This window comes from Staurois parvus, unplaced genomic scaffold, assembly GCF_062004578.1.
Source record: "Staurois parvus isolate SC_StPar_1 unplaced genomic scaffold, SC_StPar_1.0 ptg000425l, whole genome shotgun sequence".
In the NCBI taxonomy this organism is placed as follows: Eukaryota; Metazoa; Chordata; class Amphibia; order Anura; family Ranidae; genus Staurois; species Staurois parvus.
In genome coordinates, this window is record NW_028318221.1 from 3,470,426 (window position 1) to 3,496,437 (window position 26,012).

Consider the following 26,012-nt stretch of genomic DNA (forward strand, 5'->3'; position numbering starts at 1 on the left):
TTGCATGACCGCGCAATTATCAGTTGAATTAGTGCAGCGCCAAACAGCAAAAAAAGGCCTGGTCATTAAGGGGGGTAAATCCTCAGGAGCTCAAGTGGTTAACAACCCCCACTGTTACTTAACTGACCAAATCAATATCCCAGGAGTTTGACTTGATTCTATACTCTGATTAAAAAGTGTTCCTTTAATTTTTTTGAGCAGTGTATATTATGTGCAACACTTTATTTTCATTCAAGAATATTCCTTCAGGTCAGGACAATAGTATAAATCAGCATTTACTTTGTTCCGTGATACTTTACTGTTTCATTTTACATTAACTGTTTCAATATTGACTGCTTAGAACACCACATATATCAGCTTTCTGTAGCCATGGCACTTTTATACCTGTCAATGTAACCTGGATCATACTAATGCATCACCCACTCTATGCTCTTTAATATTCATGTTGTTTAAATGGTGTTCTTTTGTATCTCTGTAGTGTGCTCCTTGCACAAAATAAATAATTCCAAACCAAAAAAAAGGAAAAAGGTGAACTTGGCCTTTAACTGTTAAGTTAGCACAGCATTGGGTTGGTTATCTGTACTCATGCGAGGCTGCAGATATATCTTTTTGTACTTGCTCCAGCCCAGGTGTTGTTTTTGTTGTTGGAGCTGTGCCCCATCTGGGCCTCCATGCTTTTCAGAAATTCCTATCCTTGGGACATGAAAAATCTTTCATGAAACCTCTCAGTGCCTCTCCTCTCCAGAGGGACCCTCCTGGTCTACAGGCCAACCATGACCAGCTCTGACTGTTTTCTTGAAGTCCTGGTTCACACCGCTGCGACTTGTCATGTGATTTGACAGTTTCAAATCACATGACAAGTCACACCCTATTTGTCAGCAAGGGCGCTTTGTCGGACAACATGAATACCCTTTTTATTTGTATATCATTTTTTTTTTCATTATTATACTATGGCCTGCGCCATCTTATATTCTTTCCTAGGCAAAAATGACATGCTTTGCTCCTGGTGCCTCCTAGGATCTGCACGCCACATCCCAGAAGGCACAGGTTTCCACTTAGCAAACGGAGAAGTGTGTTGGATGCAGATAATTCAGTCAGCTTAGCTCTGCAACAGAGTGAAAAGCTTTGGTGTGGCAATGAAATTGACAAGTGTGTGGAAAGGTCATAATCAGACCTTTTATGTTAAAAGGGATGAGACACAGGCACAGGTCTGGCATTGTTTTAAATTCTTTATTTGCTGCACCATTAGGAAGCAAGGTCATCTCTTGGGCTAAAGATACTACCAGGATAGATGAAGCAAAAATAAATATTTTGATGTAGACAGCTTCAATTACATTTGTTACAACAGTCCAAGGTCTTACCTTATCAGGATGAACTACAAGCACTGCTTTCCTATAATATTTTTTCACTTGATCAGGGGTTACCAGTTCAGCCATGTTAACAGGCTTCCACTTTGTTTCTCCTTCCCAAAGTACAGTGTGCAGGGTAGATATCAAAGCTCGTATATTCCTTTCTTTACCTTCTATCCAGTCTAAAATCTACAAAGTAAACAAGTGTTTTAGTCTCTGCACAGTCCAAAAAAAAAAAAAAAAAAAAACTAGCCAAGTTATTTCTCTCCACATCTCAAAATGCATCACATATATGCAATTCAAACATTTTCTCTCATAATAGAATAAACATACTATTATTATTTTTTTTTTTTTTTAGAAGTTTTCATTGCAACTTGCAAGTAAATTTTGTTGCCAGAGGATGACTTAAAATGTACCTATACTGTCACAAGTCACAAAAAAAAAAAAAAAAATAATAATAGGAGGTTGGACATCAAGAAAGCAGGCATGGACCCTGCTACTGATCATATCCTTATCCACCGAGAGGATGCAGCTTGATGTGAACCAGCTCAAATGTTCCTATTGCTGTAGTGGAATGAGCTGTGAAAAACTAGGGGCTACTAGAATACTGGGATCCCAGCAGAAACAGATTTTACAAAACAGCGCAGAGTCCATTCTCCCAGGTCAAACTTTGGTGGTTTAGAAAGTCCACCATCCATTCGTCAACCACAAATAATGGGCTGCGCACGGCTCCAGAAAATGATGTTCAGCTCAAGCAAGGTTGTGCCTCTTTCCTGCTGTCTGGCTCCTTGATGACTTATGTGGGCCACTGCAGAGACATTGTCAGACTGAAACCTAACTGAAGATGGTTGTCCAGTGTAGAAGAGACAGAAGGATTGCCCTTACCTCCAGAAATGTGATCAGACTAGTTTCCTCCTGCATTCAGTAACCCAGTACCATCAAGGTGTTGAGAATTCCACTGCAGCTGTCGTTTGCATCCATGGTGAGTTACTTCCAGCATAAAGGAAGGACCAACCCCATAAAACCATTGATGACGAAGCAAATCACAGCTGTTCTAGCTTGGTTTAAACACATGGAAATCCTCCTTCCTCGAGATAATGGAGGACCTTGTCTCATTTGGACAGAATACAACATTGGGGACATCTGGTATTAAACTGAATGTTCTTGAAGAGGAAGACCACTAGCCCCAGAACGTACATACACACGAGGGAAGGAAAGCAAAGTTGAGCTTGAAGAAAGGAGATTTTCTGTCTAAATACTCTCACCTTTGCAAGAGAAAGAAAAATCATCTCCAAGGTGTCTAACAGCATATCAAGGTACTCTAGGTTTTGTGTTCACGTCAGACAGGACTTACTGTTATTCACAAGCAAGCTGAAACTCTGAAGAGTCTTCAGGGTGACCTGTATTTTGATCTGCATTTCCTTGCAGGACAGAACCTGATGAGGAACTTGAAGTATCAAGTGAGTGAGGTTACTCAAGTAAATCTAGTATAGAAGGCCAGGGTTTTGCTGTGGCTAGGTCACAAAGTGAAGTGCAGTAAGCACTGGTGCAGAGGAAAGCTACAGACACGGCATGTTCACAGAGCCCATAAAATCTCCTTGTTCCAGAGAGCAGCACCAGACTTGATAGACTCCCCGTAGAACTTCCAGAGTCAAAGACATTAAAAGCCTTGAGGTCCCGGATGTACTAGACTGTATTGTCTCATTTGGGGGCCGTAAACTGGTTTGAATTGAACTCCTTATGCATGCCAGAGGTTAAATCGGAACCACAGTGAAGCACAGGGAAGGGGGTCGGCGGGGGGGGGGGGGGGATATTTGTGGGGCAAAGTGAAAGTGTCTCTCTTCTTAGCGCAAGTTGACAGTGTCTCCTTAAAAGTATCCTAGGTGCATGGCCTGAGTGGCACTGCAAATACCATCACTACATGATTACGAAGTGAATGGGTTAACAGCATTGCTCATGCAGCTAGAAGGACACAAGCTCCACTCACTTCCTGACAAAGGTAAACTAAAAAATGAGTCCTCTGACATATAACCAGTATACTAATGTTCCTCCTGGTCTATGCCAACTACTGGGGCTCAGATGGTGTTGGTATCAGGGATATAAAAACGGTAAGCTGCCAGAGTACAGGGTGATTGCTGTATATAGCAAACATTCAGTAAAACAAGTAAATAAAGATGGTCCAGCTAACTGTTATAAAAGAAGAACTAGGGAAATCTCAACATACACCCCCCCCCCCCCCCGCAGTGGAAAATAACAGCACCATCCATTAACAGCCCTACTTACTGAAGGTGCCTATGCAGCAGACAATCCCCAAGGGTGGTGGACCACAGTGTACCTCTTTAACTGCAGAACTCATTAACAAATAGAAACAACACAGATTGTATTGAAAATTGTATTTTCAGGACTTGGCGACCTTGGTGTAATGTGGTGTGGAAGGGGCTAAAGTCAATCTCCAAGGTTTGGGGACCAAGAAATGACACTGAACAAACCACAAAGTAGTATATCTCCAAAATCTTGCATCTCAATGTGACACTGCCAGCAGCATAAAATCTTCAAGCTTGAACCAACAGAGCTAGGAAAACTATCCTACCACCTTAGTATAAGCAAAACTGGAACTGACTGTGCAGGAGGGTAAAGAAGGCTACAAAATCAATAGCCAACCCTGTATCCCAACCATAATCCTTTCAACAGTCCTGCTAGTATCCATGCATCAAACAATATGGAAGGCATGGAGATAAAGTATGCCAGCTATTGAAATGATAAATCAGTACAATGCATTTGTTCTACCAGATATAGTCAACAAGGTTCAGAAAGATAGGAGTGATCTCACACACTTAAAAGAGCAAATTAATAGATTTTTTTGTTTGATGAGCTAAATAAACATTGATTTTAAGAGAAATTTAAAAAAATCTCTGCTCTCTTCATAGTTAATGTGGAATTAAAGGCTAACCCTTACTATTATTACCCTGTTGCCGCCTGTGTAACACATGTGTGAAAACAAAAGGGTGGGTTTTAACGTCCACACGCAGCACATATGCGTCACTGGGTGGCCAATGTTTCTGTGCTGGGAGAGCGCTCACCCAGTACAGAAACCGAGCTAAGACAGCTCTCGGTCCCCTGCCGATTGGTAGCCAGTGGGACCTGTTTATGATCATGTGACCACTACGACGACCAACCACAGTGGTCACAGAATGGCCAATACTTCCTGCCACTTGGGCAAAGAGACCCTATTAAAAAGGGACACCGAGTCCATTTTGGTCTGTTCACGTGATCCTGCAGTTCTACTCTTCCTGTATCAAAGTGTGGTGCCAACAATGGCTGGGCCGTGGGAGCCTATGGGTGATTTCAGGGCTTCCGAATTCCCAGCTGTTGTCAGGCACTCCATGGAGCAGAGAAGCAGGAGCTGCAGGATCACATGACCAGACTGGGCCAAAAAAGCATACAGATTCTTTTTTCTTTTTACAGAGGGTAGACAGTATAGGCAAAAGGAGGGAGAGGGAACATTTTTAATAATAGTGTTAGGCCTAAATTCACGTTAACTTTGCAAAGAAGAATAAATAAATGATATTCCCCTATAAACAGATAAATAGGTTTATCAGAACCATCTGCTGTTTTTCTCAAGATTAAAAGAAAAAACACTTTAAAATGTTCCATGCATACTTTCAGTTTCAGTGGGTCAATTTCTCTCGTCATTTCTTGTCTTCTCATTTCAGCAATAGTTCTGGGACCCCTGCTGTCTGTTCTAGCTGAAAACCCCTGGTTAGAAAGCAGGTCTCCAAAATCACTCTCTAAAACTTTTGGTTTTGGCCCTGAAACGAAATACATAATTATGTAGGTTTAGTAAAACACACGCACGCACGCACACATTAACCATCCTCTCCCTCTTAAACAGCATGCATCTTACCAAAACCTGGAGCTCTGATGCCCCTTTCTTCCCTGCGTCCAATAACACTGAAATTCGCACTGTAGTTAGGCTTGCTGTTGATGCCAGTTTTAGGTTGTGACTGCCAAGAGTTACTTGTGGTTTGAGGCTTTGGAGACAGTCTGGAGGTGCTTTTTTGGAAAGACTTTTCACTGGATTGTGAAGAAGATTGAGACGATGATCCTGATAACAAGAAAATGAGTTATACTTGTATAAAAGCTAACCCCCACTAGTGTTGAAATGCATCTTATATACCACACTTATTATTAAATGAGGCTACCCACTTAAAGCAGAATTCCAGGGGGACAGCCAAATGCACATATTGGAGTTGTATTTACCAAAGGATTAGCATTTTTGTCTTTCCAGTAGTGACACTTACAGGGTTCTGCCACACAGGCTGCAGTTAAGTGACACCTACAGGGCTTGTTTCTCCCCCAGCCTGTGTCTGGATAGTGAAAAGAGAAACAGCAGACAGACAAGCTCCGCTCCCTGTCACTCTGCTCTCTCTTTCGATCAGAATATTCTTTATTAGCACATGAGCACTGCAGAACAACTGATTGCCTCCCTGGGTTCTTCTCCCTCCTCCAGACTGCACTCTTGCTGTACAGTGGATTGTAAGGGACTAATTACAGGTAAAAAATCAGATACTTACTCTGCTGGCATTAAAACAAACAAAAAAATTATAGATGGAGGATATACCCCCCTTCCTGTCCAGGCCATTTTATGCGATACGGCGCTGCTTTAATTTACTTTAAATGTGCGGTCATGCAACGCTGCACCCAAATGAAATTTGTGTCCTTTTTTTCCCCCCACAAATGGAGCTCTCTTTTGGTGGTATTTGATCGCATCTGTGTTTATTTTTTGTGTTAAAAAAAAACAATATTTTGGACTTTTTGCTATAAAACGTATCCAGTAAAAAATTTTTAAAAATCTAATTTTGTCAGATTTTTTTTTATACTAGTAATAGCAGCGATCAGCAACTTCTAGCGAGACTGCGGGCATTCTGAAACTGGGGGGGGCACTAACTGCCACTGACATCCCCAGTGACACTAAGAGCAATACAAAGCAGCATGCTGGTGCAGATAGGGGAGAGATCTGTATTGTTTACATACAGACCTCTCCCATGTCAGTGTTCCTTGACTATAGCCGGGTGCCGGCGGGGAATCTCCAGCCGGGACAGGGTGATCGACAGCTGTAGCTACCAATGGCACGTGTGCCCCTACCCAGAAATGCAAAATCACATATATACACACATACATACAGTTGTGATCAAAATAATAGCAGTCAGACATCACTAACCTGATCAATCACTGTTTTTGGTAGAAATGATATTTCTACATGGCAAATAATTTACTAGCAGGTGTAGTAGAGTAATAGAAATCCAACAGACCCAACTGTCATGACATGCATGCTGCTGATTCTGTGTAATTGAATCACTAATTGAAAGGGGCATGTTCAAAATAATAGCAGTGTGGAGTTCTATTAGTGAGGTCATTCATTCTTTGAAAAACAGGTGGCAATTATTGCCCCTATTTAAGGAAGGAAGGCAGCAAATGTTGTACATGCTGGTTACAATGCATTTCTCTCTGAAATTCTGAGGAAAATGGGTCGTTCCAGACATTGTTCAGAAGAACAGCGTACCTTGATTAAAAAGTTGATTGGAGAGGGGAAAACATATAAAGAAGTGCAGAAAATGATAGGCTGCTCAGCTAAAATGATCGCAAATGCTTTAAAATGGCAACCAAAACCTGAAAGACGTGGAAGAAAGCAAAAAAATACCATTCAAATGGATAGAAGAATAGCCAAAATGACAAGGACTCAGCCAACAATCAGCTCCAGGAAGATCAAAGAAGATCTAAAGTTACCTGTGAGTACTGTTACAATTAGAAGACACCTATGTGAAGCCAAGCTATCTGCAAGAAGCCCCCGCAAAGTCCCACTGTTGAAAAAAAGACGTGCTGAAGAGGTTACAATTTGCCAAAGAGCACATTGACTGGCCTAAAGAGAAATGGCGCAACATTTTGTGGACTGATGAAAGTAAGATTGTTCTTTTTGGGTCTAGTGGGGAGACAGTTTGGCAGACGACCCCCAAACACTGAATTCAAGCCACAGTACACTGTGCAGACAGTGAAGCATGGTTGTGCAAGCATCATGATATGGGGATGTTTCTCATACTACGGTGTTGGGCCTATTTATCGCATACCAGGGATCATGGATCAGTTTGAATACATCAGAATACTTGAAGAGGTCATGCTGCCTTATGCTGAAGAGGAAATGCCCTTGAAATGGGTGTTCCAACAAGACAATGACCCCAAACACACCAGTAAACGTGCAACATCTTGGTTCCAGACCAACAAGATTGACGTTATGGAGTGGCCAGCCCAATCCCCAGATCTTAATCCAATAGAAAACTTGTGGGGTGGCATCAAAAATGCAGTTTCTGAGGCAAAACCAAGAAATAGAGAAGAACTGTGGAATGTAGTCCAATCATCCTGGGCTGGAATACCTGATCACAGGGGCCAGAAGCTGGTTGACTCCATGCAACACAGATGTACAGCAGTTCTCAGAAACAGTGCTTATACAACTAAATATTAATTAAGTGATTCAAAGGAAAGCAAAATCTTCAAACATTTTTCAGTTTATATAGTGAATGTTTGAGTTTGTAAAGAAGAATACAAACACTGCAATTTTTTTGAACAGTCTAATATTCACTTTTCTTCAATTTTGTTTAGAGGAACAACACAAAATTTGTAGTGTTCCCAATGCATTTGTGTGTATGGAAATAACAGCTATTAGAAGGATTTTGAGCTTTATTCACTTTTTTCAACACACTGCTATTATTTTGAACACAACTGTATATATACACACACACACATATATATACACACATTAATTATATATATATATATATATATATATATATAAAATTACGTTAATATATAGTAGCAGCTAAGAGCAGAGTAACGAAGCTTGTGATGGTACTGTGATGGTACTGAGCAGGGAGAAGCTGCCTATACTACTTCTCTGTCTAAGACAGACAAGGTGATGTCAGCACTTTCTAATTTTAATTAGAATGGGTTGGTTAGGTGACAAGTCATCCTGAAAGGAGGAGGATCACCTTCATAGGAATTGGGGCCTCTTAGGAGGAAAAAGGCTCAGATTTATCAATATATTGAAGAACAGAAACACAGCAAATTGAAAAGACATCATGTGTGACAGATATGCAAAGCTCTAACCAAATATCAAATAATTATTTTGCCTGGAGTTCAGCTTTAATGATGTATTAATGAATACAAAGCTGCATTCATCTGTGTCTTTTATGACTACCTGTACTATAGCTTTTATTTACAACCCTAATTCCAAAAAATTGAGATGCTATGTAAAATCTACTTAAAAGCAGAATACAATGACTTGCAAATCTCAAACCCATATTTTATTCACAATAGAAAACGCTGGAAATGTTTAAACTGAGAATGTGTACCATTTTAAGAAAAAAATAAGGTAATTTTGAAATTGATGGCAGCAACAGGTCTCAAAATTAGGACAGGGCAATGTCTACCATAATGTAGCATCCCTTCTTTTAACAGCATTCCGTAAACATCTGGGAACGGAGGAAACTAGTTGTTGGAGTTTTGGGAGAGGAATGTTATCGCATTCTTGGCTGAAATAGGATTCTAACTGCTCAACTGTCCTGGGTGGTCTTTGTTGTAATTTTTGTTTGAAGATGCACCACATATTTCCAATTGGTGGAAGGTCTGGACCACAGGCAGGCCAGGAAAGCAGCTGGACTCTTCTACTAAGAAGCCATGCTGTTGTCCTAGATGCTGTATGCGGTTTAGCATTCTTTTGCTGAAATACACTGGGCTTTCTATTCTAAAGCTGGACAGTGCAAAATCGGGTGCACTTCCGCACAGAAACCAATCAGTTTCCAGGTTTTATTGCCAGAACTTATTTAAACAAGCTGAGGTTAGAAGCTGATTGGCTACCATGCACAGCTGCACCAGATTCTGAGTGAACCAGGTTTAGTATTTTGACCAAATCATCATTTTTATGCATATTGTCCAACTCCAAGCTGTATAAACTTCAATGCTTTTTGGATTTAAGCAGTGGGGCACCGAAATAAAAATTCTGGTACCGAAACCAAAAATTTAGGATGCAGTCGGCTGAAAACCGAAAGGTCTGCGTATGTGGGGATGAGGAGGCTTAAATTTTGTATTTTTTTTACTTTTAATGTGTTACTTTTTTTAAATTCTGATTTTATTGCTATCACATTGCTATCATCAATAGTCCCCTATGTAATAGCATATAAGTGACAGGTCCTCTTTGTGGGGGGAAGTTGTGCAAGAAAAGGGCAGGAGAGGAGCAGTCATTCGCCCTGTCGCTGAAGTAAACAAAGGGGCGGGGTCACTGGGTGACCCCGCCCCTCTGTTTACTTTAGTGGCGGGGTGAATGACAGCTTGTTTTTGGAGCTATAAAGTGAAGAAAAGAAAAAAAAAAGCCAGCAATTGCATTTAAAAACCGGCAATGACATTTAGTGGTAGCAAGTGAAAGAGCCTGTCTGTATACACTGCTTGCCTCCTGACATTTTCTTAGTTGCATCCTACAGCAAAAGCCATGGTATGCAGCTTCCAAAGCATCAGAGGGATCTCATTGTTAAAAGGTATCAGTAAGGAGAAGGGTACAAAAGAATTTCCAAGGCATTAGACATACCATGGAACACAGTGGAGACAGTCAACATCAAGTGAAGAAAATATGGCGCAACAGTGACATTACCAAGAACTGGACTTCCCTCTAAAATTGATGAAAAGAAAACTGGTCTGGTAGGCTCCCAAGAGGCCTACAGCAAAATTAAAGGAGCTGCAGGAATATCTGGCAAGTACTGGCTGTGTGGTACATGTGACAACAATCTCCCGTATTCTTCATATGTCTGGGCTATGGGGTAGAGTGGCAAGATGGAAGCCTTTTCTTATGAAGAAAAACATCCAAGTTTGGCTAAATTTTGCAAAAACACATCTGAAGTCTCTCAAAAGCATGTGGGGAAAATGTGTTATGGTCTGATGAAACCAAGGTTGAACTTTTTGGCCATAATTCCAAAAGATATGTTGGGCGCAAAAACAACACTGCACATCACCAAAAGAACACCATACCCACAGTGAAGTATGGTGGTGGCAGCATCATGCTTTGGTTCTGTTTTTCTTCAGCCTCTGGAACTGGGGCCTTAGTCAAGGTAGAGGGAATTATGTTCCAAATACCAGTCAATACTGGCACAAAACCTTCAGGCTTCTGCTAGAAAGCTGAACATGAAGAGGAACTACATGTTTCAGCATGACAACGACCCAAAGCATACATCCAAATCAACAAAGGAATGGCTTCACCATAAAAAGATTAAAGTTTTGGAATGGCTCAGCCAGAGCCCAGACCTGAATCCTATCAAAAATCTGTGGTGTGATCTGAAGAGGGCTGTGCACAGGAGATGCCCTCGCAATCTAACAGATTTGGAGTGTTTTTGCAAGGAAGAGAGGGCAAATATTGGCAAGTCAAAATGTGCCAAGAGTCCTGTAATAAAATCAAAAGGTGCTTCAACAAAAGTATCAGTTTAAGGGTGTGCACACTTTTATTAAATTACACAATATTTTAGTTTGAAATCTTTTAGGCGGAGGGAAGTAAAAATATAAGTTTGTTGTTCAACTGAGTTGTAGTTTATAGGTCACGTTAAAAGGTGGAAAAAGTTCTGAAATTATTTATCTTTGTCTCATTTTTTTACATCACAGAAACCTGACATTTCAACAGGGGTGTGTAGATTTTTTTATATCCACTGTAGATATTATCCTAAGAAAGCCAAAACCTCACTTTTACTTTCTTAGATATTCAGGTTTGACATTTATAAACATTTTGGACTGACCAAGAGCACTGTAGTTATTCAATAATGAAATTAATCATCAAAAATACAACTTGTCTAATAATTGCACGCACAGTGTATGCAAGGTCTTCCCTGAAAAAGACGTAGTCTGGATAGGAGCATATGCTGCTCTAAAATCTAGATATCTTTTATCATTGATGGTGCCTTTCTAGATGTGCAAGCTGCCCATTCCATATGCCCTAATGCACCCTCATGCAGGTTTTTGAACCAAGCACTGATCAGACAGAAAAGTCCCTCTCCTCTTTAGCTAGAAGGACACAGCGTCTATAGTTGCCAAAAGGAATGTAAAATTTTAATTTGTCTGACCACCGAACAGTTTTCCACTTTGCAACAGATCATTTTAAAATGAGCTTTGGCCTATAGAAGAGGGCAACTTTTCTGGATCATGTTCAAATATGGCTTCTTCTTTGCATGATAGAGCTTTACCTTGTATTTTTGGATGGCAAGGAAAACTGTGTTCACAGAGAGTGATTTTTGGAAGTATTCCAATGCAGTGTTGTCCATTACAGAATCATGCTTGTTTTTAATGCAGTGATGTCTGAGGGCCCGAAGATCACAGGCATCCAATATTGCATTTTAGCCTTGTCCCTTGCGCACAGAAAATTCTCCAGATTCTCAATAACTTTTGATAATATGTTCTATAGAGCATGGGTATTTAAATAAAATTCACAGTGGACCGTTCAGGAAAATTTTTTTGGAGCAGAGGCCTGAATCCGACATTTGTCCGATGACTCAAATTACCTTACATTGCAGCCCCCCCCCCCCCCCACACACATTTCCTTACATCAGTTTCCTCTGTTCCCCCTGCACATCACAGTATCTCCTTCACATTAGTGTCCTCAGCCCCCCCCCTTTTCACATCACAGTTACACCACCTTTACGTCACAGTCCCCCTCCACATCACGGTCATCCCCTTTACGTCACAGTGCCCCTCCCCGCCCCTTAACATTACAGTTTCCCTACACGCCAAAGTCCCTCCTCTTTATGTCTCCTTCCTCCTTATCCTCCCTTCACAGCACTACCCTCACCTCCTCCATTATAGCAGTGTTCTGAGCCCCCCTTTATAGCAGTGTCCTCAAACCCCCTTTAAAAAAGTGTCCTCTCCCCGCCTCTCCTTCGCTTTCACAGCAGCATTTCAGTCCCACTTTACATAGGGCAAATCTGGATGGAGGATGGGATTTGTCCAAATTTTCTTGTTAAAGGGTTAATAAACCCACAACCCTGCATTCATTCTATCTGGTCTCCCACAGTATACAGAACATGGAAATGCAATTATTTTAGTAAATATAAACTGCTAAATACCTTTTCTCATCAGCAGTTAGAGCAGTCTTGTGACTTCTATAAGTGTCCAGCAGAGCACTGGTTAAAGCTTGTAGGAGGCGGTTTCATTTTGCTGTAGGAGGATGCAGGACCCCTGACCTCTGTCTGGACAGTGCTGATTGACCCTGTGCTGATCACATGCACACTCTCAAGAAAAAAAAAACCCTCTCTAGCAATATACACCAAACTGAGCATGTGCAGAGTGTCTCCACACGATAGAGGGTGACACTGGAAGAAGGCGAGGATCAGAGAAATCAGGATTAAACAGCCTTTCTACACAATGCAGAGGATTAACCCCTTAGGTTCCACAGTGAGTATAACCAGCATGATTTACTGCATATATAGTTAGGTCCATATATATTTGGACACAGGCACAATTTTGTTTTTTTTCAGGTATTTTCCAGAACATATTCAAGCTATAGTTATAGAAAGTGCACACTATCAGGTTTAATTTGAGGGTATGTACATCCAAATTGGAGGAAAGGTTTAGGAATTACAGCTCTTAAGAGTACAATCAAAATGTGAAGTGAAAAAATGCTGCGCTACATAAAACAATGGCACAATCCTTGTATAACCAAAAAACAAAGTGAAAAAATAAAAATATATTAGAAGATACAACAGTAGAAAAAGTATTAATATTTCAATAAAAATATATAAATACAAAATATATATATATATATATATATATATATATATATATATATATATATACAGTCAGGTCCATAAATATTGGGACATCGACACAATTCTAACATTTTTGGTTCTATACACCACCACAATGGATTTGAATTGAAACAAACAAGATGTGCTTTAACTGCAGACTGTCAGCTTTAATTTGAGGGTATTTACATCCAAATCAGGTGAACGGTGTAGGAATTACAACAGTTTGCATATGTGCCTCCCACTTAAGGGACCAAAAGTAATGGGACAATTGGCTTCTCAGCTGTTCCATGGCCAGGTGTGTGTTATTCCCTCATTATCCCAATTACAATGAGCAGATAAAAGGTCCAGAGTTCATTTCAAGTGTGCTATTTGCATTTGGAATATGTTGCTGTCAACTCTCAAGATGAGATCCAAAGACATGACACTATCAGTGAAGCAAGCCATCATTAGGCTGAAAAAAACAAAACAAACCCATCAGAGAGATAGCAAAAACATTAGGCGTGACCAAAACAACTTTTTGGAACATTCTTAAAAAGAAGGAACGCACCGGTGAGCTCAGCAACACCAAAAGACCCAGAAGACCACGGAAAACAACTGTGGTGGATGACCAAAGAATTCTTTCTCTGGTGAAGAAAACACCCTTCACAACAGTTGGCCAGATCAAGAACACTCTCCAGGAGGTAGGTGTATGTGTGTCAAAGTCAACAATCAAGAGAAGACTTCACCAGAGTGAATACAGAGGGTTCACCACAAGATGTAAACCATTGGTGAGCCTCAAAAACAGGAAGGCCAGATTAGAGTTTGCCAAATGACATCTAAAAAAGCCTTCACAGTTCTGGAACAACATCCTATGGACAGATGAGACCAAGATCAACTTGTACCAGAGTGATGGGAAGAGAAGAGTATGGAGAAGGAAAGGAACTGCTCATGATCCTAAGCATAGCACCTCATCAGTGAAGCATGGTGGTGGTAGTGTCATGGCATGGGCATGTATGGCTGCCAATGGAACTAGTTCTCTTGTATTTATTGATGATGTGACTGCTGACAAAAGCAGCAGGATGAATTCTGAAGTGTTTCAGGCAATATTATCTGCTCATATTCAGCCAAATGCTTCAGAACTCATTGGACGCCGCTTCACAGTGCAGATGGACAATGACCCAAAGCGTACTGCAAATGCGAATAAAGAGTTTAAGGGAAAGAAGCGGAATGTTATGCAATGGCCAAGTCAATCACCTGACCTGAATCCAATTGAGCGTGCATTTCACTTGCTGAAGACAAAACTGAAGGGAAAATGCCCCAAGAACAAGCAGAAACTGAAGACAGTTGCAGTAGCGGTCTGGCAGAGCATCACCAGGGATGAAACCCAGCGTCTGGTGATGTCTATACATTCCAGACTTCAGGCTGTAATTGACTGCAAAGGATTTGCAACCAAGTATTAAAAAGTGAAAGTTTGATTTATGATTATTATTCTGTCCCATTACTTTTGGTCCCTTAACAAGTGGGAGGCACAAACGCAAACTGTTGTAATTCCTACACCATTCACCTGGTTTAGATGTAAATACCCTCAAATTAAAGCTGACAGTCTGCAGTTATAGCACATCTTGTTCGTTTAATTTCAAATCCATTGTGGTGGTGTATAGAGCCAAAAATGTTAGAATTGTGTCGATGTCCCAATATTTATGGACCTGACTGTATATATATATATAAACAAAAACCACACAAAAAAAGTATGAATCAAACAAAAGTCATTCAAAAACGCAAATTCAATCAATAACATGTTCATTCAGTGAACCCACCTTTGGATAATGAAAAATATGTGCATCTGTCATCAATTCCCATGCAAAGACATCCTCCACCATATATCTGCTCACCTCACGCAGTGTGACCTCACATTATACAATGCTACAGTCTAACTGCACTTTTGGTCCCATATGGACTCAGGAGATCAGCTTGCTGAATGAAGACTCCAAAGTAGCTCCCTCCTGATGAGCGCGTTTGTATCAACCGTATTCCCCATTAAAAATAACTCAACATAGTGTTTTTAGTGCTAAACTTTTATTCATCAATAAAACATAAGAAATACACTCACGTTCCGGAGGTGTATTTTGCACCAGGTATGATGAAGATCCAGTAATGTATTGATTAAACACAAGGTGGCAATATCATCTCAGTAGCAGAGTCCTGTACAGGCTCAAAACAGACTCCATACGTATTGTAATGCAAGGCAAAGCACGGCCCACTTAATGAATGCTATTGCCTGCTGTAATGTCATTCCAAGAGCTGTTTGTAGAGTGCTACAACCGCTATCCCGATGAATGGTAATGCTGTGACGTCATCCGCACACAGTTACCATTCATTGGGATAGCGGCCTGTAGTACTTGGAACGACATTGCAGCAGGCAATAGCATTCATTAACCGGTTGCCGAGCAGCCACAGTACATTTAGTGCGGCAGGGCGGCACCGCTGTGCAAAATCACGTGTATATATACAGCCAATCGCGGCCACGGGTGTCGATCACCGGGTCCTGGCCGGTGATTACGCGCATGAGCCTGGTGATTACCGAAAAACACTGACGGGGGGGACGGTTGCAGTGTTAACATTGCAGCTCTCCTCCCTGTCAGTTTCCAGCACACTGTTCCGGATTGCAGTGTGTAACAGTGAAGAACACACACCCCCGCCCCCTAGTGAAACACTCCCCTCACACAGTTAACGCTTTGATTGCCTCCAAGAGTTAACCCCTTCCTGCCCAGTGCCATTAGTACAGTGTCAGTGTGTTTTTTTTTTTGCACTGATCACTGTATTGGTGTCACTGGGGATGTCAGTGACCCCAAGTCGGTTCTCCCCCAGTGTCAGAATGTCCACCGCAGTCCCGCCATAAGTCGCTGATCTCTGCCATTATTAGTATATATATATAATAAAAAAAAAATACAGTATATATACCGCCATTTGTAAACTATAACTTTCACGGAAACCAATTAATTTACACACATTTTTTTTTAGCAAAGACGTAACAGAATACATTTTGGCCTAAATTTATGACTAAATTTGATTTTTACATTTTTTTTTACTGGACATGTTTTATAGCAAAATGTCCAAAATATTTTTTTTTTTCTCAAAATTGTTGGTCGTTTTTTTTTTTTATAGCGCAAAAAATTAAAAATGCACAGGCAATCAAATACCACTGAAAAAAAAGCTCAATTCGTGGGGAAAAAAAGGACGTAAATTTCATTTTGGTGCAGAAATTACACTACAAAGCGGCACGGATGCACAAAATCACATATATACATTTAACCTCTCGATTGCCAGGAACACGCTCATATGCAATAAACCTCCATTGCTAATATAGTGTCTGAACGGATCAATATCTTTGATCAGGTCAGCACTATACCAGGGTTCACATTAGTATAGCGTCCCCAAAAACGCAGCGTTAGTGGAATCAGCCCCGGCACCTGCCAGCACCTGCGTTTAGCCCCTATGCTTAACCCCCTCCCCTTTCCTCCAGCAAGTGCAGTGTCAGTATGTCACTGTCACTTGATACATTGCACACAAAACCGCAGTGTTCGCAGAATCAGGCCTGATCTCTGTTAGCACTGGCTGGTAAATTTTGGTGACTCTCGTATGCAGCAGAGTGCCAATACTAGTGCCGTGCTACCTTTTGGTGAACTGGCGAGCACCAGCGGCCTAGTACATCCTGGTCTTTCACATACCAGCACTGCAGTATCACTTCGTGACGTGGCGAGTCCCATAAGTGTAGTACAAGCTAGTGCGGTGGGGTTGTCTCGCAACCACCAAGAATTCAACACAGGCCTGTAGAGCCCATAGTTTCCTTCCGGATGTGCTTTCAAATTCCAATTGGTATCTCACAAATTCTGCAGCAGCCGTACTTTCCCCATACACTGCCCAACCAGGAATTCAGGTGGAAACAGCAAATTTAACTACTCCCCCTTGATTTTTTTTTTTTTGATTTTTTGTTTAGCTGTTTTTAATGGTATATCTGTATGCATTGATTGTGGATCAAAGCAATTTGTATGCACAACAATTTATCGCCGCCAACCCAAATTTAAACCTTGCCAGACCATTCGCATGGACACCCATTACGGTTTCCGAATTTATATTTTTTTTGGGCCTAACCCTCAACATGGGCATTGCTAAAAAAAATTAATTGCTGTTGTATTGACCCACAGACCCGATTGATCATATGCCCGTGTTCTCTGCTGCCATGGCCAGGCATAGATTTGAGAGTATAATGTGTTCTATGCATTTCAACGACAATACACTCTGTCGTCCTTGAGGTGACCCTAAGTTTGACCGGCTCCACAAAATTCAGCCCCCCGCAAATCACCTTAACAAAAAATTTGCAGATGTCTATGCTCCCCAGCAAAAAATCTGCATTGATGAGACCATTAATTTTTCTGGCTGCCTTGCATTCAAATAATTTCTCCCCAGCAAGCATGCCAGATATGGGGTCAAGATGTAGAAGACCTGTGAGAGGGCAACAGGCTATACATATAAGTTTTGGATTTACGAGGGAATAGACACATGGAGCCCCCCGGATGCCCAGACTACATGGGGAGTAGTGGCAAGATACTTTGGGACTTGGTGTCATCCTTTTTCCATATGGGATATCACTTATACGTGGACAATTTTTATTCAAGCGTGCCACTGCAGTATTTAGACATTTGTACAATCTTGGAACTGGCATGTGGCAAAGTGTGACATAATGTATGCCCACCACTAGAAGTGGGTGGATGCAGGGCGGTATATTCTAATGGCGGGTATACCAAACACTTTTTCTGGCAGATATTTTTTTTTTTCCATTCAGTCCACAGGCTGCATACAAAAAAAAAAAAGAACATAGCATAAATACCCAACAAGGATCAGCGACGTACTGGTACATCCCTGGATTTGAATGGTTATACCAGGATGATGCCTACAGCTGCAGGCATCACCCTAGTATAATTTGTTTCAGTCGGCGTTCAGCTTTCATGTAAAAGCTATCCTAGTGGCTAATTAGCTGCAGGATTACTTTTACAAGCAGTGGTAGATGATGCCCCCCCTCCCCTGCTGCCTTCCATGGCCTTCTCAGGCAGTCCCGTGCCATCAGGGGAACCAGAGAATGCAGCCGGTGTTTCTGCCAGCTGACCATAGAGCTGATTGGAGACCGGAATGGTGCCAATCATCTCTATAGTCTTAAGAAATCGGAAGCTACAAGCATTTCATCACTTCAATTTTGCAGGATATAAACAGCGCCATTTGTAAATTGAGAAAGCATGTGATCATGCCGATCTTGCTGAGATCAGATGATGTAAGGGCAGAGGAGATATCTAGAGTCTGATAGACCCCAGATTTCTCAAAAAAGAATATATGACAATGCCCATTGTAGTTATAGGGGATATTTGAATACCCAAGTAATAAAAAAAAAAATCAAAATAACTTAAAAAGAAAAAAAAACCTTGCTCCCCCACACGTGCACACCTGTGAACGTCAGATCAAGGACAGTAATTTTAACACTAAACCTCCTCCTTTTTTTTTTTTTTTTTAAATTTGCTTTTGAAAATCACTGCGCAAGTACTATGTGACATAAAAAATTGTACACCCACCATTTTATTCACTAGGGTGTCTGCTTTAAAAAGTATATAATGTTTGGGGGTTTAAATTAATTTCCTCGCAAAATTACAGTTTTTTTTCACGTGAACAAAAAGTGTCAGAAAAGGCTTGATCTTCAGGTGGTTAGAAGAGTGAATGATGTGTGGCATAAACTTCTAATGCTGGGCATAAAATGCCCCTACCCCCCAAAACGACCCCTTTTTGGAAAGTAGACACCCCAAACTATTTGAGAGGCATGTTGAATCAACAGAAGAATTTTTTTTTTACCACAAGTGTTTGGAAAATGACAAAAAATAATTTTTTTTTACACTAAATTGTCACTGAAGTTATTTACTGCTCACGCATGCCATGGATATATGTGGAATTACTATTACTATTTTACTATATTACTATTATTACCCCAAAATACACATGTGAGAGAAGTTTCGGCAGTCAAGCCAATTACAGGACCCCTAAATCCGATAAGCACCTTCAGGCTTTTAAAGGGCTTTATTTCCTCATTACACTTCCTGACTACCTATCACTGTTTCAGAGGCCCTGAAATGCCAGGATAGCACCACCCCCCCCCCCCTCCCCCCCCCAAATTACCTCTTTTTGGAATGTAGACACCCCAAGGAATTTGATAAGAAACATGGTGAGTATTTTGCAGATCTCGTTTGTTTCCACAAGTTTTTGAAAAATGAAGAAAAAAAACAAAACATTTTTTTCTGTTTTTATATTTCAAAACCTTGTGAGAAAAAATGAGATCTGCAAAATACTCACCATGCCTCCTTTTTAAATTCCTTGGGGTGTCTACTTTCCAAAAAGGGGTCATTTGGGGGGGGGGGGGGTTGGTCCTTCGAAACTGTGATAAGTAGTGAGGAAGTTAAATGAGGAAGTTAGGCACCTTCAGGCTTTCAAAGTGGTCATTGGATTTCAGGCTCCTGTATGTGGCTAGGCTCCCTAGTCTCACACACGTGGTATCCCCATACTCTGTAGAAGTAGCAGAATGTATTTTTGGGTGTAATTCCACATATACCTATGGCTTGTGCAACAGATATATCTAAATGACAACTTTGTTTAAAAAAATAAAAAAAAAAGTTTTTGTAATTTTTCAGAAACTTGTGGGAAAAAAAATAAATCTTCCATGGACTCAATATGCCTCTCAGCAGATAGCTTAGGGTGTCTGCTTTGTACTATCCTGGTATTTTAGCACCTTAAGAAATGTGATGGGCAGTCAGAAAGTAAAAGCTGTGTAAATTCCATTATCTATACCATAGTTTGTAGATGCTATAACTTTCACACAAAGGAATCAATTTACACTTCTTTGGATTTTTTTAACCAAAAACATGTAGCAGAATACTTTTTGGCCTAAATTTATGAGGAAATTTTAGTTTTTTTGGATATTTTTTATGACCAAAATGAGAAAATATTTTTTTTCAAAATTTTTTTTTCGTTTATAGCGCCAAAAATAAAAAGCGCACAGGTGATCAAATACCACCAAAAGAAAGCTCTATTTGTGTGAAAAAAGGATATAAATTTCATTTATGTACCATATTGCATGACCGCGCAATTGTCCGCTAAACTAGCGCAGCGCTGTATAGCAAAAACAATGGCGTAAATTGCAATATCTATACCATAGTTTGTAGACGCTATAACTTTCACACAAAGCAATTAATATACACTTATTGGGATTTTTTTTTCTTTTAACAAAAACATGTAGCAGAATACATTTTGGCCTAAATTTATAACTAACTTTGAGTTTACTATATATTTTTATAGCCAAAAGTAAAACATATAATTGTTCTTCAAAATGTTTGGTCTTTTTTTGTTTATAGCACAAAAAAATAAAAAGCGCACAGATGATCAAATACCACCGAAAGAAAGCTCTATTTATGTGAAAAAAAGGACGCAAATTTCGTTAGTGTATAGCATCGCATGACTGCGCAATTATCAGTTGAATTAGTGCAGTGCCGAGTAGCAAAAAGAGGCCTGGTCATTAAGGGGGGTAAATCCAATAGAGGGCAACTGGTTAAGCGGGCCGTGCTTTGCCTTGCATTACAATACGTATGGAGTCTGTTTTGAGCCTGTACAGGACTCTGCTACTGAGATGATATTGCCACCTTGTGTTTAATCAATACATTACTGGATCTTCATCATACCTGGTGCAAAATACACCTCCGGAACGTGAGTGTATTTCTTATGTTTTATTGATGAATAAAAGTTTAAAAAGGATAAAGCACTATGTTGAGTTCTTTTTAATGAGGAATACGGCTGATACAGATGCTTATTAGGAGGGAGCTTACTTTGGAGTCTTCATTCAGCAAGCTGATCTCCTGAGTCCATATGGGACCAAAAGTGCAGTTAGACCGTAGCATTGTATAATGTGAGGTCACACTGCGTGAGGTGAGCAGATATATGGTGGAGGATGTCTTTGCATGGGAATTGATGACAGATGCACTTGAGTTTGATGCATACTTAAAAATTATTTTAAATTTTTTCTGTAGTTTTATATATATATATATATATATATATATATATATATATATATATATATATATATATATATATATTTTTTTTTTTTTTTTTTTTTTATTTCAATATTGGTATTTTTTCTACTATTTTATCTTCTAATATATTTTTATTTTTTCACTTTGTTTTTTGGTTATACAAGGATTGTGCCATTGTTTCATGTAGCGCAGCATTTTTTCACTTCACATTATGACTGTATAATTTTCCCCGCTGAGACATGGGTTGTGTGCGCTAGCGGCTACAGTATTCAATTATAATTTTTTGTTTTCATTTCACCATAGTTAGCGCATGAGTTATTCAATTTATTTTCAATTTATTTTAGCTCTTAAGAGTAGCCAGCCCGCTTTTCAAGGGACCAAAAGTAATTGGACAATTCAATCAAAAGCTGTTTCACGGTGTGGGCTACTCCTTTGTTATTTCTTCATCAATTAAGCAGCCAAAAGGTCTGGAGTTGATTCTAAGTGTAGTATTTGCATTTGGAATCTATTGCATTCAAAGGAGCTGTCCATGCACGTGAAACAGGCCATTGTAAAGCTTCAAAAGCTAAACAAATCCATCAGAGAGATAGCACCAACATTAGGAGTGGACAAGTCAACAGTTTGGTACATTATCAGGAAAGAAGAACGCACTGGTGAGCTCAGCAACATAAAAAGGCATGGATGTCCACAGAAGACAACAGTAGTGGATGATCGCAGGATCCTCTTTATGGTAAAGAAAAACCCATTCACAACATCCAGACAAGTGAAGGACACTCTCCAGGAGGTGGGCGTATCATTGTCAAAGTCTACAATCAAGAGAAGACTTCACGAGAGCAAATACAGAGGGTTCACCAAAAGGTGCAAACCATTGATAAGCCTGAAGAATAGAAAAGCCAGATTATACTTTGCCAAAAACCATCTAAAAAAGCCAGACCAATTCTGGAAAAGCATTCTTTGGACGGGTGAAACTAAGATTCTGTACCAGAATGACGGGAAGAAAAAAAGTGTGGAGAAGGCTTGGAACAGCTAATGTTCCAAAGCACACAGCGTCATCTGTAAAACATGGTGGAGGCAGTGTGATGGCAGGGGCATGCATGGCTTACAGTGGCACTAGGTCATTGGTGGAGCTTTTGAAGGAAAAGAAGTGAAATATTCTGCAATGGCCAAGTCAATCACCTGTTCTCAACTCAATTGAGCATGCATTTCACTTGTTGAAGGCACAACTAAAGGCAGAAAGACCCGCAAACAAAGAACAACTAAAGACAGCTACAGTTAGAGCCAGGCAAAGCATCAGAAAGGAGGAAACACAGTCTTTGGTAATGTCCATGGGTTCCAGACTCCAGGCAGTCATTGCCAGTAAAGGATTCTCAACAAAATATTAAAAATGAACATTGTATTTATGATTATATTCATTTGTTCAATTACATTTGAGCCCCTGAAAATGGAGGGACTGTGTATAAAAATGGTTGCAGTTCCTACAATTTGTAAGTGATATTTATGTTCGACCCCTTGAATTAAAGCTGAAAGTCTGCGCTTCAAATTCATTTGGATTGTTTTGTTTTAATTTATTCTGGTGGCATACAGAGCCAAAAGTATGAAAATTGTTCCTATGTCCAAATATATATGAACCTAACTGTATAGACTGATTTTACTGTTGTGGGTGTGGTAACACTTTAACAAGCTGGTGATTGGATGCTAGGACCACCCAGCATCCTACCAACCAATCACCCGCTTGCAGCCTTTGCCCTCTGTCCAGACCTGCCGCCTCAACTGTCCTATGCCCTGCTGCGAGGGTGATAGGGTTCCAGGTCTGGGAAAGAAGCAGGAGAGGGATGTATGGCAGCCAGGACAGAAAGAAATAGCGACCCAGCTCCTAAACAGTGGGACCGTGGCAACCTGGATTGGACTGTCACTCAGTCCGGATACAGACCATGGTCCGCCATTTAGTGATGCCTCCTGATGGTGATATATTTAAAGTCTTTGCTATTTTACATTGAAGAACATTCTGAAATTGTTCCACAATTTTTAGATGGAGCGTTTCACAGATTGGTAAACCTCTGCCCATCTTCAGTTTTGAGACACTCTCTTTAAGATGCCCTTTTTATACCCAATCATGTTACTGACCTGTTGCCAATTAACCAAATTAGTTTCAAAATGTTTTTCCTGCTCTTCCATGTTCGTACCAATTACCATGCCAGCTTTTTGTTGCACTGTCCCAACATTTTTGAGAAGTGTTGCTGCCATCAATTTAAAAAATGAACATATTTTTTGCTTAAAACCATACATTTTTTTAGTTTAAACATTTGGTATATTTTTCTATTGTCTACTGTGAATAAAATATGGGTTGTGAAATTTGCAATTCATTGTTTTTATGTAGATTTTACACAGAGTGCCAAGTTTTTCAGAATTGGGGTTATGACTTGTCCCAGTTTTATAAACAATGCAGTAGTCACTAGATCTCAGGTGCCAAAAGTCACCTTATTAACATTTGCTGCCAAACCAGTTCCCTCTGCAAAGAAAATAAATGATGTAACCAAAAGGTTTCTGCAACATAATCCATATAACTACCTTTAGCTTGGAAAGAACCAAGATTGTCAAGATCAGCAAATGGGTCAAAACTTGAGGACTTCGCCTGATTAAAGGATGAACTTGAAGATGTACTCATTTGACTGGCTGGCGTAAAGACAGGACCTATATATACAAAAACAAAAAAAAAAAAAACTTTGGTCAAAACTTTGAGGGGAGATCAATAAAACAAACAGTACATTTGAATATTTGATGCAAATTTGAAACATATTAAAAAAGGCATTGTATTGTGCTGCTTAGTACAGAAGAGTGTTGAGCCTACCAATAAATCATTAAATCATTGAGCTCCTAAATTCCTATAATAAGCTGAAACCACGCCTCTGAAGTTCGAAGCATTGTTATTGGTTTTGCCCAGTTCACCTCTAATAGACTAAAGAACACCTCTTCTTATGTTATGCAGATTGGGGGGGGGGGGGCATTGTTCAGAGGAGAACTCAGGTGGAGCTAAGAATGCTGCTTGGTATTTCAATACAGCAGAGGCAAAGTTGTTAGATCACTACAGAAAGTCAAGAGTGGATTCCTGGCAGGATCAATGGGTATTTCTTTTTTTTTCATTGTGTTTTTTTTTTTACAAGGCAAAAACATAAAATGTGCATGCCTTGCAAGGATATACTGAATATATTTTTGTTAATGTGTCCAAACTTATATTTTAAGCTCTAATACACAGTAGACCTAGTGTAGGATATAAAGTGCACCTTCAAATGCTGGTTTACTAAGTTTTGGAAGAAAGAGATTGTTGGTTTTAGAAGGCTCTTCCCATGAATTCCATCCTCCCAGAAGATCTGGGTTGCTTGCAGATGAAACTATTTTTAGCGGAGGTGTTGGTAAATGATCTATAACAGAAAAAAAAAATGTTTGCACCACAGAAATTTAAATAATTGCAAAATGGGGTGACTAACTATGTGCCTGGGAAACTTCCAAAATCTAACAGCCAGTACTAAAAATGTAAGAGCAACAATGCAACTCTCATCCTTCACAGTGTTCCTAAAACAGGTCTCACCTCCCTTTGCAGCAGAAATACTTATCAATAACCCACATTCCCAATAAACAGAAGGTATACAATGCTGTTTACGCCTCCCTTCTTGTACAGAAGCCTGCATTGTGTTTCAAGACAGGTGCTGACTTCAAGCCACATGGTGCAGAATGCAGGTAAAACCGGGTCATACCTTAAGTCAATGCGCAATGGTCCCTCATTTGACAAGCAGGTATGAATGGGAGAGCTCATAGGCATCATGTGTTCAGGGGATTTTTATCAAGTATCATATATGATGGCTTAGATTTTTTCAATAATATGGATCAATTCATTACATTAATGTGTTTAGTGTACACTTCTAGCATTTTAAGTATATTGTTCGGAACGATAAAATTAAAAAAAAAAACTATTTAGTAAACACCTGCTCATGTGTATCCATAATTACTGAAATAGAGCTTATAGAACCTTTGTTATTGGCCAGAACCTCAAAAAGAATTAAACACATTTTACCACACCAAACCTTATATGTACAGAGCTCATCGGACTAACTTTGGCCCTTTGAGTCTTACCTAGGTTTAAGAAGTCCACATTGGAGGTAGAGGTTGGAGCATTTTTTTCAGAAGGATATACATTAGGAGTGGAAGCAGAGTGTGGGCTCAAGAAACAATCAAATAGCTCAGGACCTCCTGACTTGTTTTCTGATGCATTTATGCCAAATGGGTCAAATGGATCTGTTATCAAAAACATAATAATGCATCTACATTTTATACAGAACCCAACAAAACATGAATGTAAAATTATTATTCAGAAACAGTTAACATGCCGAGTGAATAAAATTATTTCCTTTACATTTTGCTGCAAAGCTAGATTACTGCAAGAAATGGAAGTGCAGTTAATTTATACCACTCATGTAGCAGCAAGGCTGCAGGTAACTATTCCCCAAACATGTTTAGTATTTAAGAAAGGACACAAAAGGCAACATGAAGGTTTCGAATGCTTTTAAAAGGAATTTTTAATGATTTCAAGGCAAGTGTATTTTCATCAAGACAATGCTTTTTCTTTGCTTCCCTTTCTGTTTTGTATTTTTTCACTGCACTGGGGTCTGATGCTTTTTACTGTGTTTCCAATACAATTCTGTGCAGGAAAAAAGCAGCATGCTGTCCTTTTTCCTTCACAGAATTGC

General features: G+C 39.9%; 1 protein-coding gene and 1 long non-coding RNA gene across 2 annotated transcripts in view; one reads left to right on the forward strand and one right to left on the reverse strand.

The window, feature by feature from the left end:
- LOC149454520 (uncharacterized) overlaps positions 1 to 26,012 on the forward strand; it is an 86,696-nt gene that overhangs the window by 29,543 nt on the left and 31,141 nt on the right. The gene's annotated exons all lie outside the window — the stretch shown is intronic.
- Positions 1 to 26,012, reverse strand: part of GAK (cyclin G associated kinase) — a 142,081-nt gene that overhangs the window by 13,637 nt on the left and 102,432 nt on the right. The window contains exons 22-27 of the mRNA XM_089687442.1: positions 25,399 to 25,560; positions 24,552 to 24,689; positions 23,839 to 23,961; positions 5,254 to 5,454; positions 5,010 to 5,158; positions 1,362 to 1,538 (exon numbers count right to left, since the gene is read on the reverse strand). Coding sequence (XP_089543568.1) covers positions 1,362 to 1,538; positions 5,010 to 5,158; positions 5,254 to 5,454; positions 23,839 to 23,961; positions 24,552 to 24,689; positions 25,399 to 25,560 — 950 coding nt within the window. The remainder of the gene's footprint in view (positions 1 to 1,361; positions 1,539 to 5,009; positions 5,159 to 5,253; positions 5,455 to 23,838; positions 23,962 to 24,551; positions 24,690 to 25,398; positions 25,561 to 26,012) is intronic.